The sequence below is a fragment of the Saccopteryx bilineata genome, chromosome 6 (assembly GCF_036850765.1).
Source record: "Saccopteryx bilineata isolate mSacBil1 chromosome 6, mSacBil1_pri_phased_curated, whole genome shotgun sequence".
Taxonomy (NCBI): Eukaryota; Metazoa; Chordata; class Mammalia; order Chiroptera; family Emballonuridae; genus Saccopteryx; species Saccopteryx bilineata.
The window spans coordinates 100,959,401-100,976,922 of NC_089495.1; the positions used below are offsets into that span (position 1 = coordinate 100,959,401).

Here is a 17,522-nt window from a genome sequence, read left to right on the forward strand (position 1 = left end):
AATAAAATAATTCTCCTATTTTACTGTCTTTTCCTTCTCAGTCTTTTTTGCAGGTCCTCTTCCATCTTCCTGACCAGTACACATTAGAATACTTTAGGAATAAGTCTTTTATATTTTCTTCCTACATTCATCTTTTAAATAATCTCATTCAGTTTCAGATTACAAACCACCCATACAATCATAACTCCCAATTTTCTCTCTCCTAGAAACTCAGATAGCTTTCCTAAACTTCTTAATTTGTATTTGCAACTGCCCCTTGACATTTCCATTTAGAGAGCTAATAGGACCTTAAATTCAACATGTACAACATTCAGGTCTTGGTCATCCTCCCATATTCTCTATCTCCAACTTTACCATTTAAGGTGCTCGGTCCAAAAAGCTTGAAATCATTCTTGACTCTATGTCTCAATCCTACTTCCAATCTTTCAGCAGGTCATAGTGCTGCTAGCTTCAAATATGACCCCAAAACAACCACTTCCTACGAAGCTCAAAGCTGGTCAAAGCCACGACACTCTCTTATATACCAGTAGATTACATCCCACTGTTTTTTCCCTACTTTCACCCTTACTCCCCACATGCTACTCATTACTTAGCAATTGGAGTGAGCCTGTTAAGATGTTCAGTTATACAAGATATTCCTTCTAATGACATTCCATCTCATTCAAACTATAAAGCTCTACGTGACCTAACTTCTTTACCCTCTGACCTCATGTCCTCCTCACCTCTTCACTCACTTTGCCCTTATATTGTCCTTTGCAATTAATAGGACACCCTAGGAGCACTCCTGCCTCCAGGCTTTTGCACTGGTTAGTCCCTCTGCTTCAAATGCTTCCTCCCATGTTCCTCATATCTTAAATGTCATCCTCTCAGTGAGGGTATCCATTCCTTAACTGACATGCTATATATTTATTTACTTACTTTATTGATTGATCATTACCTTTCACTAAAAAATAAGTTCAGTAAAAGTAAAGACTTTTGTCCATTTTGATTACTCCTACATATCAAATACAAGAGTACCTGGCTAACTGACTAGATGGAAGAAATGGTTGGAAAAAATAACCTCTTTAGAATGAATAATCTAAAAGTCTTCATTCAACAAGACATCTCTGAAACATCTGAAAGTGGCTATTCTTTCCCTCTTAAAACAGTCTTTCTACATGCTCATAAGAATATTCTCATTACCAGCTAGAAGCAGCAGTCATTTGGACTTGATGTGAGCTGCAAAGTATAGAATTGTGACAACAATTCCAGTGCCATGCGGACTTTTCCTGGACTCCTGCTCTTTGTGACAGCTCCTAATGGACTGAACTGGGGTTGGGTTGCATTTGCAGGGATTTGGAATGGTGTTGGTGCCAACTTGGACTTGGTGAACATGTTAAGGACACTACTCTTTTATGGATTCTTGCTGTATTGGCCAAGAGTTTGCTTAAAGGCTTTAATCACTGTAAAAAAACAACAACAACAGAAGACTGGATAAAGAAGTGTGGCACATATACACTAAGGTATACTACTCAGCCATAAGAAATGATGACATCAGATCATTTACAACAAAATGGTGGGATCTTGATAATATTATACGAAGTGAAATAAGTAAATCAGAAAAAACCAAGAACTGCATGATTCCATACATTGGTGGGACATAAAAATGAGACTAAGAGACATGGACAAGAGTGTGGTGGTTGGGGGTGGGGGGAAGAAGAAGACGGAGAGGGGGAAGGGCACAAAGAAAACTAGATAGAAGGTGACAGAGGACAATCTGACTTTGGGTGATGGGTATGCAACATAATTGAATGACAAGATAACCTGGACATGTTTTCTTTGAATATATGTACCCTGATTTATTGATGTCACTCCATTAAAATTAATAAAAATTTATTTATTAAAAAAAATATTCTCTGCTACTCTACTTATATATCTCTGACTGCTCTTCCTCTGTCTAATCTTTAAATGTTGCTGTTTCCCAGGTTCAGTCTTCAGGTATTATCTCTTCTCATTACATGTTCCTCTTGGGTTCTTTCATCCATTGCCATGAATTCAACTAACACCATACTCCTAAATATTTATTTTTAATATCAAAATAGCTCGAGATTTAGATCCATATTTTTGAGTCAGCCACACAAACCTACTTGAGAACCTCAAATTAAAAAGTTTCCACTGCACTGAACTATTTAGCTCCCACCCATATGTGCTCATTTCCTTTACTCTCTCATGTTAACAAATGGCCACTCTATCTACTCAACTGGACAAGCTAGGACTCATGGACAGTCAAGATTTTGCACGTTCTCTCACAGTTCCCCAACCCACCTTACACTTTATCAGTTAGTAAGGTCTAACATCTCACTTCTGAAATATTTCCCATATCCATTCCATCTCTCTTTTTTAAAATTTTATTTAGAAAATTAAACAAGGTGATATTGATCAATAAGAGTAGGTAGGTTTCAGGTAAACATCTCTACAGCATTTGAATGGTTGATTGTGCTGTGTGCTCATAACCCAAAGTCAAATCATTTCATTCAATCTCCATTTTACTGACCTAATTCAGATTTTTATTACTTTGATCAGAGTTATTCATCACTAAGCTACACTTGTATAAAATCATTACATTAAAATAGTTATTTATTTGCACGTGTGACACTCCAACAAGACCATTAGTTCCTCAAGAGTAGAGATCACATTATACCCGTTTCTGCATCTCAGATTTCTGAATGTACATCATTGGCCAAATAATGAGAGCTCAATGAATGTTTTTGAACTGAAAAGAAAATACTAAATGCAAGATCCTTCCAAGTTTCTCACTAAAGACTATAGTTCATTTTATATTATCAGTGGATAAGTGGCAGCAGTCTTTCTAAATCACCAAGACTTGCCTGACCAGGTAGTGGCGCAGTGGATGGAGCGTCAGACTGGGATGCGGAAGGACCCAGGTTCGAGACCCAGGGGTTGCCAGCTTGAGCGTGGGCTCATCTGGCTTGAGCAAAAAGCTCACTAGCATGGACCCAAGGTCACTGGCTCGAGCGGGGGGTTACTCGGTCTGCTGAAGGCCCGCAGTCATGGCACATATGAGAAAGCAATCAATGAACAACTACGGTGTCGCAATGAGAAACTGATGATTGGTGCTTCTCGTCTCTCTCTGTTCCTGTCTGTCTGTCCCTATCTGTCCCTCTCTCTGACTCTCTCTCTGTCCCTGTAAAAAAACTAAAAAAAAAAAAAAATTTTAAATAAATCACCAAGACTTACCAATATTATGATAGAATCTTACTTAAGAGGGACCAAGAGCTAAGACATGGCACTAGAAACCTGGATATACTTATTACTACTCTATAATATCATTCTCAAAGGATAGCAGATTCCAAATGAGAGTATTTTCCTTAAAACATCCTTAACTAAAAACTAGAAGTGATTTTATGATTATAGAAACATGTTTTTAGAGTAAGAACATCATAAGATGAGCACCATCTGTGGAATGAAAGACATTCCAGGCATTTTTATAGCTTGTTTTTAAAAAATATGTGTTCAGAATTTTAGCTAACTGCATTTTCAGTGAGTAATAATCTTTCCTTAGTCTATTCAACTGATTACACTAAAATCCAAATGGATAGCTAATTCAAATGCAACTAACCATTAATTTCTAAGATAATCAAGGTCAGAATATAATTATTTGTTGAGGGAAGAGTTATTAGACACATGAAACTTCTTGATTTGCGATCAAAATAGGTATTTCTGGCCCTGGCCGGTTGGCTCAGTGGTAGAGCATCAGCCTGGCGCGGAGTCCCGGGCTCGATTCCCGGCCAGGGCACACAGGAGAAGCGCCCATCTGCTTCTCCACCCCTCCCCCTCTCCTTCCTCTCTGTCTCTCTCTTCCCCTCCCGCAGCCAAGGCTCCACTGGATCAAAGTTGGCCCGGGCACTGAGGATGGGTCCATGGCTTCTGCCTCAGGCGCTAGAATGGCTTAAATTGCAACTGAGCAACACCCCAGATAAGCAGAGCATCGCCCCCTGGTGGGCATGCTGGGTGGATCCATGTCAGGCGTATGTGGGAGTCTGTCTCTCTGCCTCCCTGCTTCTCACTTCAGAAAAATAAAAAAAGTAAAAAGAATTATACCAATCAGTAGACTGTTTCATTTTTAAGGAGAGAGATTTAATACTCTAGTGTGGTTGTATGTATCAGTGTGTAATGATCTTATAAAAAGAAAGTTCTTCATTAGGGTCATAAGAATGAATCTAAGCTCTCTGCTCTCCAACTACCTACTGAGGAATTGGGAAGAGTACAGTACTGTTTCTTAACGAGAACTTCACATAATTAAGGCAAGGAAAGAGCATCTTCTCTTATCTAAGTAATATTAATCCCTTTTTCCTTTTTTGAAACTCTATAATCATACTTGAAATAATTTGTTTGTCATATGGACATTTCATCATTTTTCTAAGTTCCCCTTAATTATAAAGATCAAAATAAAGGCCAAACAAAATGAAGCAACACTAGCTACTTTCTTTAGGAAACGAAACTCTTAAAAGGTATTCTACAGTGACAGAAAATGATTTGACTTTGGATGATGGGCACACAACGCAATCAACAGTTCAAATGCTATAGAGATGTTCACCAGAAACCTATGTACCCTTATGAATCGATGTCACCCCATTAAATTTAATTTCAAAATAAATTTTTATTTATTTATTTTCCAGAAGTTGGAAACAGGAAGGCAAACAGACAGCCGCATGCGCCCAACCGGGATCCACCCAGCACGCCTACCAGGGGGCGATGCTCTGCCCATCTGGGGCATTGCTTCGTTGTGACCAGAGCCATTCTAGTGCCTGAGGTGGAGGCTATGGAGCCGTCCTCAGCACTCGGACCAATTTTGCTTCTATGGAGCCTTGGCTGAGGAAGAAGAAGAGAGAGACAGAGAGGAAGGAGAGGGGGAAGGGTGGAGAAGCAGATGGATGCTTCTCCTGTGTGCCCTGACCTGGAATCCAACCCAGGACTTACACACGCTGGGCTGATACTCTACTGCTGAGCCAACCAGCCAGGGCCAAAATAAAAAATAAAAAAAAATTTAAGATATTCTATAACTTTATCTAATTTGTATAACTAGTTTTGAAATTAGAGACCAGAAACACATCAAAGTGTTTTTGTTTTGTTTGGGGGGGGCGGGATTGGTGAAAATAAAAATTTTGTTTATAACTAACTTAACTAGGCAATGAATAGTTTCTCTCAGTTGTATCATGAAAAATTTTACATTGCCTCATTTTATTACAACTTCCTGTGAGATTTTCTTCCTCCCTGACTATTTACCCTGTCCCCACATTGAGCATTGTGCTAACGGGCATCAAGGGAGCTCATCTGAAATCCCCGCCTTTTTCTTTTTTTCTTTTTTTTTTAATAATTTTATTTTTTTAATGGGGTGACATCAATAAATCAGGATACATATATTCAAAGATAACAAGTCCAGAGTATCTTGTCGTTCAATCATGTTGCATACCCATCACCCAAAGTCAGATTGTCCTCCGTCACCCTCTATCTTGTTCTCTCTGTGCCCCTCCCCCTCCCCCTTTCCCTCTCCCATTCCTCCCTCCCCCCCGTAACCACCACACCCTTATCAATGTCTCTCAGTTTCACTTTTATGTTCCACCTACGTATGGAATAATGCAGTTCCTGGTTTTTTCTGATTTACTTATTTCGCTTCATATCATGTTATCAAGATCCCACCATTTTGCTGTAAATGTTCCGATGTCATCATTTCTTATGGCTGAGTAGTATTCCATAGTGTATATGTGCCACATCTTCTTTATCCAGTCATCTATTGATGGGTTTTTTGGTTGTTTCCATGTCCTGGCCACTGTGAACAATGCTGCAATAAACATGGGCCTGCATGTGTCTTTACGTATCAATGTTTCTGAGTTTTGGGGATATATACCCAGTAGAGGGATTGCTGGGTCATAAGGTAGTTCTATTTTCAGTTTTTTGAGGAACCACCATACTTTCTTCCATAATGGTTGTACTACTTTACATTCCCACCAACAGTGGATGAGGGTTCCTTTTTCTCCACAGCCTCTCCAACATTTGCTATTACCTGTCTTGTTAATAACAGCTAATCGAACAGGTGTGAGGTGGTATCTCATTGCCGTTTTGATTTGCATTTCTCTAATAGCTAAAGAAGATGAGCATCTTTTCATATATCTGTTGGCCATTTGTATTTCTTCCTGGGAGAAGTGTCTGTTCATATCCTCTTCCCATTTTTTTATTGGATTGTTTGTTTGTTTGTTGTTGAGTTTTATGAGTTCTTTGTATATTTTGGATATTAGGCCCTTATCTGAGCTGTTGCTTGAAAATATCATTTCCCATTTAGTTGGCTTTCTGTTTATTTTGTTATCAGTTTCTCTTGCTGAGCAAAAACTTCTTAGTCTGATGTAGTCCCATTCATTAATTTTTGCCTTCACTTCTCTTGCCATTGGAGTCAAATTCATAAAATGCTCTTTAAAACCCAGGTCCATGAGTTGAGTACCTATGTCTTCTTCTATGTACTTAATTGTTTCAGGTCTTATGTTTAGATCTTTGATCCATTTTGAGTTAATTTTTGTACAGGGGGAGAGACTGTAGTCCAGTTTCATTCTTTTTCATGTGGCTTTCCAGTTTTCCCAGCACCATTTATTGAAGAGGCTTTCTTTTCTCCATTGTGTGTTGTTGGCCCCTTTATCAAAAATTATTTGACTATATATATGTGGTTTTATTTCTGGACTTTCTATTCTGTTCCATTGGTCTGAGTGTCTATTTTTCTGCCAATACCATGCTGTTTTGATTGTCGTGGCCCTATAATATAGTTTGAAGTCAGGTATTGTAATGCCCCCAGCTTCATTCTTTTTCTTTAGGATTGCTTTGGCTATTCGGGGTTTTTTATAGTTCCATATAAATCTGATGATTTTTTGCTCTATTTCTTTAAAAAAACATCATTGGAAGTTTGATGGGAATTGCATTAAATTTGTATATTGCTTTGGGTAATATAGCCATCTTGATTATATTTATTCTTCCTAGCCAAGAACAAGGTATATTCTTCCATCTCATTATATCTTTTTCAATTTCCCTTAAAAATGGTTTATAGTTTTCATTATATAAGTCCTTTACATTCTTTGTTATGTTTATTCCTAAGTATTTTATTTTTTTTGTTGCAATCGTGAAGGGGATTATTCTTTTGAGTTCGTTCTGAATTGTTTCATTGTTGGCCAAACAGAGAATCAACAAAGACATAGTGGCCTTAAACAAAGCACTAGAGCACCTGGATATGATAGACATCTACAGGTCATTTCATCCCAAAGTGACTGAGTATACATTTTTCTCCAGTGTACATGGATCATTCTCAAGAATTGACCATATGTTGGGCCACAAAAACAACATCAGCAAATTCAGAAAAATTGAAGTTGTACCAAGCATATTTTCTGATCATAAAGCCTTGAAACTAGAATTCAACTGCAAAAAAGAGGAAAAAAATCCCACAAAAATGTGGAAACTAAACAACATACTTTTAAAAAATGAATGGGTCAAAGAAGAAATAAGTGCAGAGATCAAAAGATATATACAGACTAATGAAAATGACAATACGACATATCCGAATCTATGGGATGCAGCAAAAGCAGTGATAAGAGGGAAGTTCATATCACTTCAGGCATATATGAACAAACAAGAGAGAGCCCAAGTGAACCACTTAACTTCCCACCTTAAGGAACTAGAAAAAGAAGAACAAAGACAACCCAAAACTAGCCGAAGAAAGGAGATAATAAAAATCAGTGCCTTTTTCTTAAACACTAGGTATTCTATTCCAATAACCAATGCCAATTTACCTTAGACATTGACTAAATCAAAAATGAGTTCTAGTTTTCTTAAAGTAAACTATGGTCAGAGAATGGTAGTTTTCTCACTCCTTGAGAAAACTTTCTCCATTCCAATGGTTCATTCTTTCTCCGAATGAATTACTTTCTCCATTTCCAAATGGTTCTTCATCATTCCTTAATATTCTTCCCACTTTCCCACCTCCATCTCTCTCTCTCCACTTTTCCACACCCCCCACCTCCTCCCTCATCCCTTCTCTCTGAGATACAGACTTCTATTCTCTGTCACTAGCGGCTGCTATTTCTCTGTCCCCAGCTCTGCTTCTATACCCTGCTGTCTCTTCTACTGTCCTTTGCCCTGTATTGACCATTCTTTTTCCCTTTACTTCATTATGCTTTGCTTTTCAATTGTCTCGAACTACACTTCTCAGCTATGAGAAACAGTTTTTTTTAATTATTTTTATTTTATTAATATTATTGACACCACCAAATAAAAATGTTGTTTTTAGCTAGCTGATGATTTGGGGGGGAAAAATCCCACTTAAGTAACTAGAATCTATTGCTCCACTCCCCTGAGTTCTTCTCACTATTAGCTGCATAGAGAATATGTACTCTCTATTCCCCAAGTCCCTATGCAGATTTGGGAATAAGGGAGAAACAAACACCATGCTGTATGCTTAAGGCTGTCAAATTCTGGCCTCCAGAAAATGAAGGGCCCATCCACACAGCCACAAAATCTTGTTCACATTCTACCTACATCTCAGAAAGCTTCACTTTGAGCCAAACTATAAAAGAGAAACAAAATACTGTTTGTTTAAAAAAAATTTAATTTGGGTGAGTCAATAAATCTCTGCCAAGAGTCATCACTTTTAAATATATAGTTATAAGGTACCATATAGTGCAACTAGCCCTTTAGAAAACACTACCATTAACTACACAATGAGGTGCCTGACCAGGCGGTGGTGCAGTGGATAGAGCATCAGACTGGGATGCAGAAGGACCCAGGTTCAAGACCCCAGGATAGCCAGCTTGAGCGTGGGCTCATCTGGCTTGCGCAAAAAAGCTCACTAGCATGGACCCAAGGTCACTGGCTCAAGTGGGGAGTTAGTCTGCTGAAGGCCCACGGTCATGGCACATATGAGAAAGCAATCAATGAACAACTAAGTTGTCCCAACAAAAAACTGATGATTGATGCTTCTCATCTCTCTCCGTTCCTGTCTGTCTGTCCCTATCTATCCCTCTGACTCTCTCTCTGTCCCTGTAAAAAAATAAAAATTAAAAAAAAATTTATTAAAAAAACTACACAATGAGGAAATTATGTCATGTGTATTTTATTTATTTATCATTTTTCGTGGCAGAGACAGAGAGAGAGAGGGACAGATAGGGACAGACAGACAGGAAGGGAGAGAGATGAGAAACATTTCTTTGTTGCGATTCCTTAGTTGTTCATTGATTGATTTCTTATATGTGCCTTGACCAAGGGGCTACAGCAGACCGAGTAACCCCTTGCTTGAGCCAGCAACCTTGGACTCAAGCTGGTGAGTCTTGCTCAAACCAGATGAGCCCGCACTCAAGCTGACGACCTCAGGGTCTCGAACCTGGGTCCTCTGCGTCCCAGTCCAATGTTCTATCTACTGCGCCACCGCCTGGTCAGGCTGTCATGTATATTTTAAAAGAAAACCATGTTCCATGTGTTATAAACTGCTTATGGCAAAAGTGAGAGCTAAATAATAGCTCTAGAACAATTTCTGTATTTTATATAAAATGTTTGCTTTTCAAGTTAATAATTTAAATTACATGCAAATAAACTTTAACTTAGTGCTATCTGACATTTGCTTTTAAATTTTTAAATTTTGAGATGAGTTATACTGGATATTCATTCATTTCTTAAAATTCTGCATCTTGAAATAATGTCAAATTTATAGGAAAGTGACATGGTTGTACAAAAGACTCTGTATCACCTTCATCCATATTTCACAGTGGTTAATATTTTAGCACATTTGTTCCTTTTTCTCAATCCACTCCTCCCTACAACACATACTCTCACTGGGCTTCGCTGAACAATTTGAGAGTAATCTGCAGATATAATACCCATTACCTCTAAATATTCCAGTTCATATTTCTTGAAAACAAGAACTCTGTCCAACGTAATCACCACATAAACTTCCAAATGAGGAGAACAATTTAATAGAACACCTCTGTCCATCCACAGACCCTATTCAAATTGAACCAACTGTGCCAACAATGTCACCATTTTAAATCTGGCCCAGGATTCAGTGCAGGAACACACTGCATTTAGCTGTCATATCTCTCGAGTCTCTTTCAATCTGAAACAGTTCCGCAGTTGTTCTGTTTTTTGTGGCCTGGACAAAGAATATAGGCCTCTCATTCTGTAATATGGCCCTCAACTTAGGTCTATATAATATTTCATCATGCCCAAATTCGTGCCATGAATTCTTAGCCAGAATACCTAAGAAATGATGCTGAGCCTTCTAAGCGTAAGTATCAGAAGATGCATGATACTGATAGTGTCCTACTTGGTCAAGTTGGTATTTATTATAAAAATAAAATTTTGTTTTGTAGTTAGTATTGGGGTGTGGGAGGACAGCTTACATTTTTCCAGGATCCTGTTGCTCATAGAACCTTCACCAGCTTTGACATCTTTTGATAATTCCTGCCTAAATCAACCACCACTCTGATGGTTGCCAAATGCTGATTTTTCTATTTATAATACACTGTAATTCCTTCTGCTTTTATTAATAGGTATTCTACTAAGGAAAAGCTTTCCTTCCTCCCACATGTATTTCTGTATTCTTTTTATTAGTATGAACTCATGGCTTCCAATTTCATTCAATGGTTACCATTGATTACTACCATGATTTTGATGCTAAAATTGTCCCAGATTTTGGCCAATGGGAGCCACTCCAAGCCAGCTTTTCTGTCACTTTAACAATATCAACATCACATGTTGAACACTTCCTTACTTTTTAGCACAATAAGAAGGTCCAGGTTCATTGTGCACATTCCCTATCCCAAGCCTTGAACCAGCCTTACTTTCAAGAAGTACTTTGAGGGAAGTGTGATACTTAGAAACCAATGTCTCAGCACCTGGTATGGTCATTGCCATTGGAGTGTCATAGCTTTTAGGCCCTCTTCAGGGATGGAGCTGGAAAATATGCATATATATTTATCAACACTATTCGTATCTATTACTATATCTCTGTTTCTATATATTGAAAAAAAATGAGTTCATATTAATTTCTCCAATTCCAATCTAATACCTGAGGGTTCTTTCTTTAGTCCTCCCTTTCTACATTTATAAATTCCTTCCCCAACAGTGAAAAATGCAGCTCTTATTCTCTTCAACATATGCTCTCACTTGCTCAATTGATTTACTTATTTACTCAATGTAACCAATCGCCCCACCACACAAGCCACCTCAGCAATGACTTCCCAATCACTGGCATGCCAATGCCTTCATGCTTGCAAAAGAGAAGAAGCAAGGGAAAGGAAGGAAGACAGAGAGAGAAAAGTAGGAAAGGAGGGAGAGACTTACTTTTAAAACATCTTCCACAGCCATCTTCCCTTCAGGTCCTAGTAAAACAGTGTAGGGGTAAAGCCAGTGGATTGCATGTTTGATTGACATCATAGGAAAGGAATCCTATTTAGAAGCAAAAACATGTGAATGAGGAACATCTAGAACAAATCTGAAAAGTTATCTGCGATGTACATGACATTATTAAAATTGCCTTATAAACAATAACCAATGGGTTCCTCATATTTCCCAGAAGTCTACATAAGCTAACATTCATTATTTCTTCTCTTCCTGTTGCACACCTTTTCCCTTGGTAAGCTATCCCACTTCCCTCTTTTAGCTGCCATCTGTGTGTTGATGGCTTCCAAGTTTACATCTCTAGTCCTGACCTCTTTCTTGAGCTCTAGACTTGAACTCTCAATTACACATTAGACTTGACTATATAACTATCCCACTGACCCCATTCAGCATGTCTGAAGCTACATGTCTGAACACATCTCTATACCCGAATTATCCCACACTACCTTCTCATTCATCTTTATTCCTAACCTGAGTTCATCTCATCCATATTCACCTACTTTCAAAGTTATAACCACAAAATTATATAAAGTGTTCATTATCCTGAAATCCTTCTCCATAATTCAAATTGCTTTCCAAATTGAGTTCACCTTACTTTTAAAAGTCTATTAACAGGGGCCCTGGCCGGTTGGCTCAGCGGTAGAGCATCGGCCTGGCGTGAGGGGGACCCGGGTTCGATTCCCGGCCAGGGCACATAGGAGAAGCGCCCATTTGCTTCTCCACCCCCACCTCCTTCCTCTCTGTCTCTCTCTTCCCCTCCCGCAGCCAAGGCTCCATTGGAGCAAGGATGGCCTGGGCGCTGGGGATGGCTCCTTGGCCTCTGCCCCAGGCGCTAGAGTGGCTCTGGTCTCGGCAGAGTGACGTCCCGGAGGGGCAGAGCATCACCCCCTGATGGGCAGAGCATCGCCCCTGGTGGGCGTGCCGGGTGGATCCCGGTCGGGCGCATGCGGGAGTCTGTCTGACTGTCTCTCCCCGTTTCCAGCTTCAGAAAAATAAAAATAAAAAAATAAATAATAAAAAGTCTATTAACAGGGACATTTAGGGATATTTCAATATGGACCGTCTATTAGATGATACAAAATTACTGTTAACAGCTGAGGGGTGTGATAACAGTGTTCAGTTATGTAAAAGAATGTCTTAATTCTGAGAAGTTGCACACTGAAGTATTTAAGAATGTTAATTGCCATGTATTGTACTTTCAAATGGTTCAGAAAAAAAAATGAGAGAGCAAGCAAATGTGGCAATATGGTGATTAACATATTAACAATTGGTGATTCTATTTGAAGGAATTAGAGATGTCGATTTTACTATTTTTGAACCTTCTTTAAATTTAGATTTTTTCAAGTAAAAACTTCTGAGCAAAAACAAATAGAACGAAAAGTAAAAGATACAATAAACAGAGAAAAACTGTTGAGATGTACAGAACAGTATAAGCAATTCCTGGGAAACCTAACTCACTGACTCATAGGAAATATAAAATAAATAGCAATGAAAGTTTAAAAATGTCTCATGTAGGCAGTGCTCTCACTACATCCAGTTGCATGCTCCTTAGCAGACTCTCACTGACCATTTTAACAGCCTCCTTCCTCATGCCCCCTGTGCTTCCAGGCTCTCGCCAGCCCGCCTGCCCACAGAGGTGTCTTCCTCTAGCATACATCCAATTGCTGCACAGCTGACCTACCTAATGGTCACTTTTTCCACATTATAAAACCGAGACAACTTCACTCATCATATAAAACACTTCACACTAGAACCCTAACCTCTCTCTTCACCAAACAGTCTGGTTCAAGTGATACAATTTGTTCTCCACTCATCCCTGGTCCTTTTGTGATTCCACGCCCTCCTGCTGCCAGGAGGGCCTCCCCACCACTGCAGACACCACTGTCGTGACCATTATGATACTGAAGTGGACAATGCCAGCGCTCCCCTAACCCCCTCTGATCTGCTCTCATCTGCTCTGTGCTTCCCAGCATCCCTCCACCAGCTAGCTGCCGCAGGTCTTCCTTGGTCTTTGGAAAGATTGCCCATGCGCTCTGGGAGCCAGCTTTGCTCACAGGCTGAGTAAAGAGCCAGTGCCCAGGAATCTGTACGCTGGGGCGACCATTAACCAACGACTGACTGCACTGGAGTGCCAAGCCCAGCTGCCCCCTCTCCCCCACCCCTCATTCCCCCCACGCCCCCCACCCCCGCTGCCCGCATCAGGCTGGGGCAGGTCTGGGGCACAGCTCACAGTGCAGCACACCTCTGCACCAGCAGGCTGAGGTCTTTCCCTCCGAGGAGCTTCTACCTGAGTTGCATACCTCCCCTCCCCTCTGAGACTGTAAGCTCTTTAAGGGCTCAGAACACACTCCTAGCCTCTGCGTAGTTTGCCGCAGTACACAACGAATTAACCTCAGTTCTTGTAATATTTGTAAAAGATTATGACAAGGCAAACGAAAGTGACTAATAACCAAAGATGAACTTTTAAATTCTCTTTGCCGCATTTGGGTATACCAGTCATTAATTTATTTTATACATACCAGGATCTGAACTGCAGCTGGTAAACTATCTAAAGGAAACTCTGGGAGTCCGAGAGTGGAAGATTCTTGGGAACAGAGAGTGGTGGCAAAGGACAGAAGCTGAGAAACTCTAGGGGGAAAAGGTACCATAAGTGATATTAAGTCTTATTTTAGTAGTTTTAATATATAAAATGTACAAATCTGTTTACTCTAAAAAGATAACATCTACTATTAAATTTTTAGGGAACAACAAATCCACATTAAAATATTCCGTTTAAAACTCAGATGCTGATAAGATCACAGATATACTTCTGAAATCCATCATAATGTGCAAAGTTTTTCACAGCCTGGCAGTCTCACTTCCCACCTTTCTTAGTCTAAACCTAATCTCTAGCCACTGGCAGCATTTCATAGCCTTAGGAATGAGACATACAATCTTATATCCCATGCTCTTAAAAAAGAAATTCTTAGAATTCCTTAATTCCATTCTCTATCTGGAAGAAACTTACTCATTCTTCAGGACCCATCTCAAATGCCACTGCCTTTATGAAGCCCTTATAGACTCTCAACCACAACAGACCCCAATACTTTGAATATATTACCTTACTACATTATGATATAGTATTCAAATAACTTTAAACTCTACTAGATCTTGAGGAAAAATCATGTCTTTACCATGATTTTTCTCTTTAGCATCCTCTTTAACATTATTATTATCAGCACTTACACTAAAAATTCTTCAAAGAATAGTGGTTGAACCAATCAATCAATGAACGGGCAACACAAATTTAATGTTAAGTGTCCAGATATTTATATAAAAGTGTACAAATGTATAGCTGACTTACTTTTCAGCAGAAACATTGGCTCCAATAGAATATAATAGTTTAAGTTGGTCCTAAAATAACAGAACCATCAAAACAATAAGAAAATAATAAATTAAATGCAAACGCTTTATAATCTAATCTTTTAAATTAAGCAGACACTAAGTAATAGCAAAAAATAATTTATTGATAAATGTCACTTTCTTTAAAAAAAGGTATCCTTTTCCTAATCTGTTAGAAAAATAATACCAGAATAACTTTTTTGTCTTCATTTCCACAAATTTTCTTTACCCTATATCCTTTTTTCTTACCATTAACTACTGAGGAAGACATCTACATAGTAACATTTTTATAGTAATTGAATTTATCGTGAGTAGAAAAACTGTTTAAAAAATAAATCATCCTTGTCCATATTTACCTTGAAGGGTAGATAATAAATATCTCTGGCCTGAAACCGAGAGCGGAGAGGGGGGTCCAAAGGGTTCCCGGAGTACCTCGGCACTGGCAAGCCCAAGGCGATCACCCGGAAATTTTCACTCACTCGGACAATCTTCCAAGCATCCAGCTCGGCTTTGGTATGGTCCTTAAAGAGTATGAGATCAAAAATTACAACAGAAATAATATAGATTATTACAACTGCAAGAGCTTCCAGACTAAGAAATTCAAGCCCTGACTACTGAGTAAACTATTTGAGAACACTCTCCAAGCCGAACTGTCAAGGAAGGGAGCAAAGTGAACTAAGGATCAGGATGCCAGGGAAGGTTCACAGCACGGAGACTGATGGGAGAAGGAGAAGCAATGAGCGCATCAAGGAACAAAGCAGATGTGGGTGAGATCTCCAAGTCCTGCTCAGCGGCACAGAGGAGCAGAGGCAGCAGGGTAAGGAAAATATGCTGGTTCAGATCAGAGGATGTGAAAAGGTAGTCCCAGAGGGCAGACCACTGGCAGAGCAGGGCCTGCCCACGAACCTTAAGTAGGCAACTATGTCTGTGGGTGTATTTCTACCAACGTATACTAATAGTAATAATATGTATTGAAAACTTACAACATAGTAAGCACTTTCTATGAATTTTTCTCATTTAACTCTCACCAGAATCTAAATAGATATTTAATTCCTTTTTATGAATGAATGAATGAACTGACATTCAGACAAGTTACATAACTTGCCCATGGTCCTGCAACCAGTATATATATGGTGGGGATGAGAGACTGGAAACAGTAGAGTTTTGGAGTTATAAATCCTGGCTCTGTGCAAACTCCAGCTAGTGACCAGGGTATGCAATTATACCTGCTGAGCCTCAGCATTCTCACCTATCAAGTAGAAATAATATCACCAACATTATTATGGCTGTTATGAAAATTAAATGTGATTATGAATGTGAAATGTCCACAGCAGGCACCTACTGAACACCATTCCCTGCATCTCTTGCTTGACCTTCTCAATGGCTCTTCACTGTCCTCAGAACTGATGCAGCTCATGAAGCATGTGCACATCAGAGAGACAGGCCCTCGGCTTTCAGCAGCTCTTTAGAGAACGGGGCCCATATGGCAGGACAGAAATTCTTTACATGGTACTCAAGGCGTTTCCCGGCCAGATTCGTGTCTGATCCTCCCAGTCTCGGCAACCTCTTCACACCAGCCCCTAACCCGCCCTCCCTGGCCCTGTGCTCCTGCCCATCTCACAACTGAGGCTCTACAGACACATCATGCTGCTTCACCAACACTGCTCCACTTGCTGGAATACCCTTCCCACCTTGCACAGCCTTAACACAAGTATCATCCAAAGCGCAGCCCAAACATATCGCCTTTAAAACGGGACTCTTTCTAGTCTTCTCCCTCCATTAGAACCACTTTTGTGCCCCTCCACTCTGTCCTATACAGGTGTCATCATCACACACTTGTACACTGACCTCTGTACATGGCTGCCTTGCTGGAGCCCAGATCCTGAAAGCACTTATTACCTTTAGCCCATAACAGGACAAATGTCTGTTGACTGAGTGTATGAAATAATTTTAAAACATAATGAACAATTATTTCTAGCATTACCAAAATCATGAACCTACATTTAATTAATAGGACTAACACTGACACTATGTTATATATACTACAAAACAAGAATCTGGATATAACTTTGTCTGAGAAACCAAGAGTATAATTTTCAGAGGGCTGAATATTTTTATTTTCTACTTATGTGAAAATTATAATCAAAATATAAATTAAATTGATATAAACCAACTCTATGTGTTTCCATAATAACATTCTACTATAACCCCCTCTATGAAACCATCAACATTTTGAGACATTCAAATTTAGCATGTTGAATCTAGCTAGAAATAAGTAGAACTTCATTTATGGTGTTGAAATCCTTTTATCATAGAAATTGTCTTAAAGTTATGATGTTTTATAATGGGATCTTGCCTATATTCTGTAAGGTTCTCATGATATAGATTTGATAAATACAGAAATGACATTTACTAATATAAATTATATATTTATACTGATATTTACATTGGGAAAATACAGTACATGCTTTTCATATCCTTGTATACTAAAACCATTTTCTTTGTTTTGTTTTGTTTTTTTTAAGACTTTATTCAATTTTCAGAGAGGAGAGAGAAAGTGAGAGAGGGGGAAAGAGGGAGAGAGAAAGAGGAGGGGAGGAGCAGGAAGCATCAACTCCCATATGTGCCTTGACCAGGCAAGCCCAGGGTTTCAAACCAGCGACCTCAGTTTTCCAGATCAACGCTTTATCCCACTGCGCCACCACAGGCCAGGC

General features: G+C 39.3%; 1 protein-coding gene across 2 annotated transcripts in view; it reads right to left on the reverse strand.

Annotated features, from left to right (window-relative positions):
* VWA8 (von Willebrand factor A domain containing 8) overlaps positions 1-17,522 on the reverse strand; it is a 381,245-nt gene that overhangs the window by 294,893 nt on the left and 68,830 nt on the right. For both annotated transcript variants that reach the window (XM_066237778.1, XM_066237777.1), the window contains exons 6-9: positions 15,165-15,329; positions 14,771-14,820; positions 13,947-14,055; positions 11,371-11,475 (exon numbers count right to left, since the gene is read on the reverse strand). In XM_066237778.1, the coding sequence (XP_066093875.1) occupies positions 11,371-11,475; positions 13,947-14,055; positions 14,771-14,820; positions 15,165-15,329 (429 nt within the window). The remainder of the gene's footprint in view (positions 1-11,370; positions 11,476-13,946; positions 14,056-14,770; positions 14,821-15,164; positions 15,330-17,522) is intronic.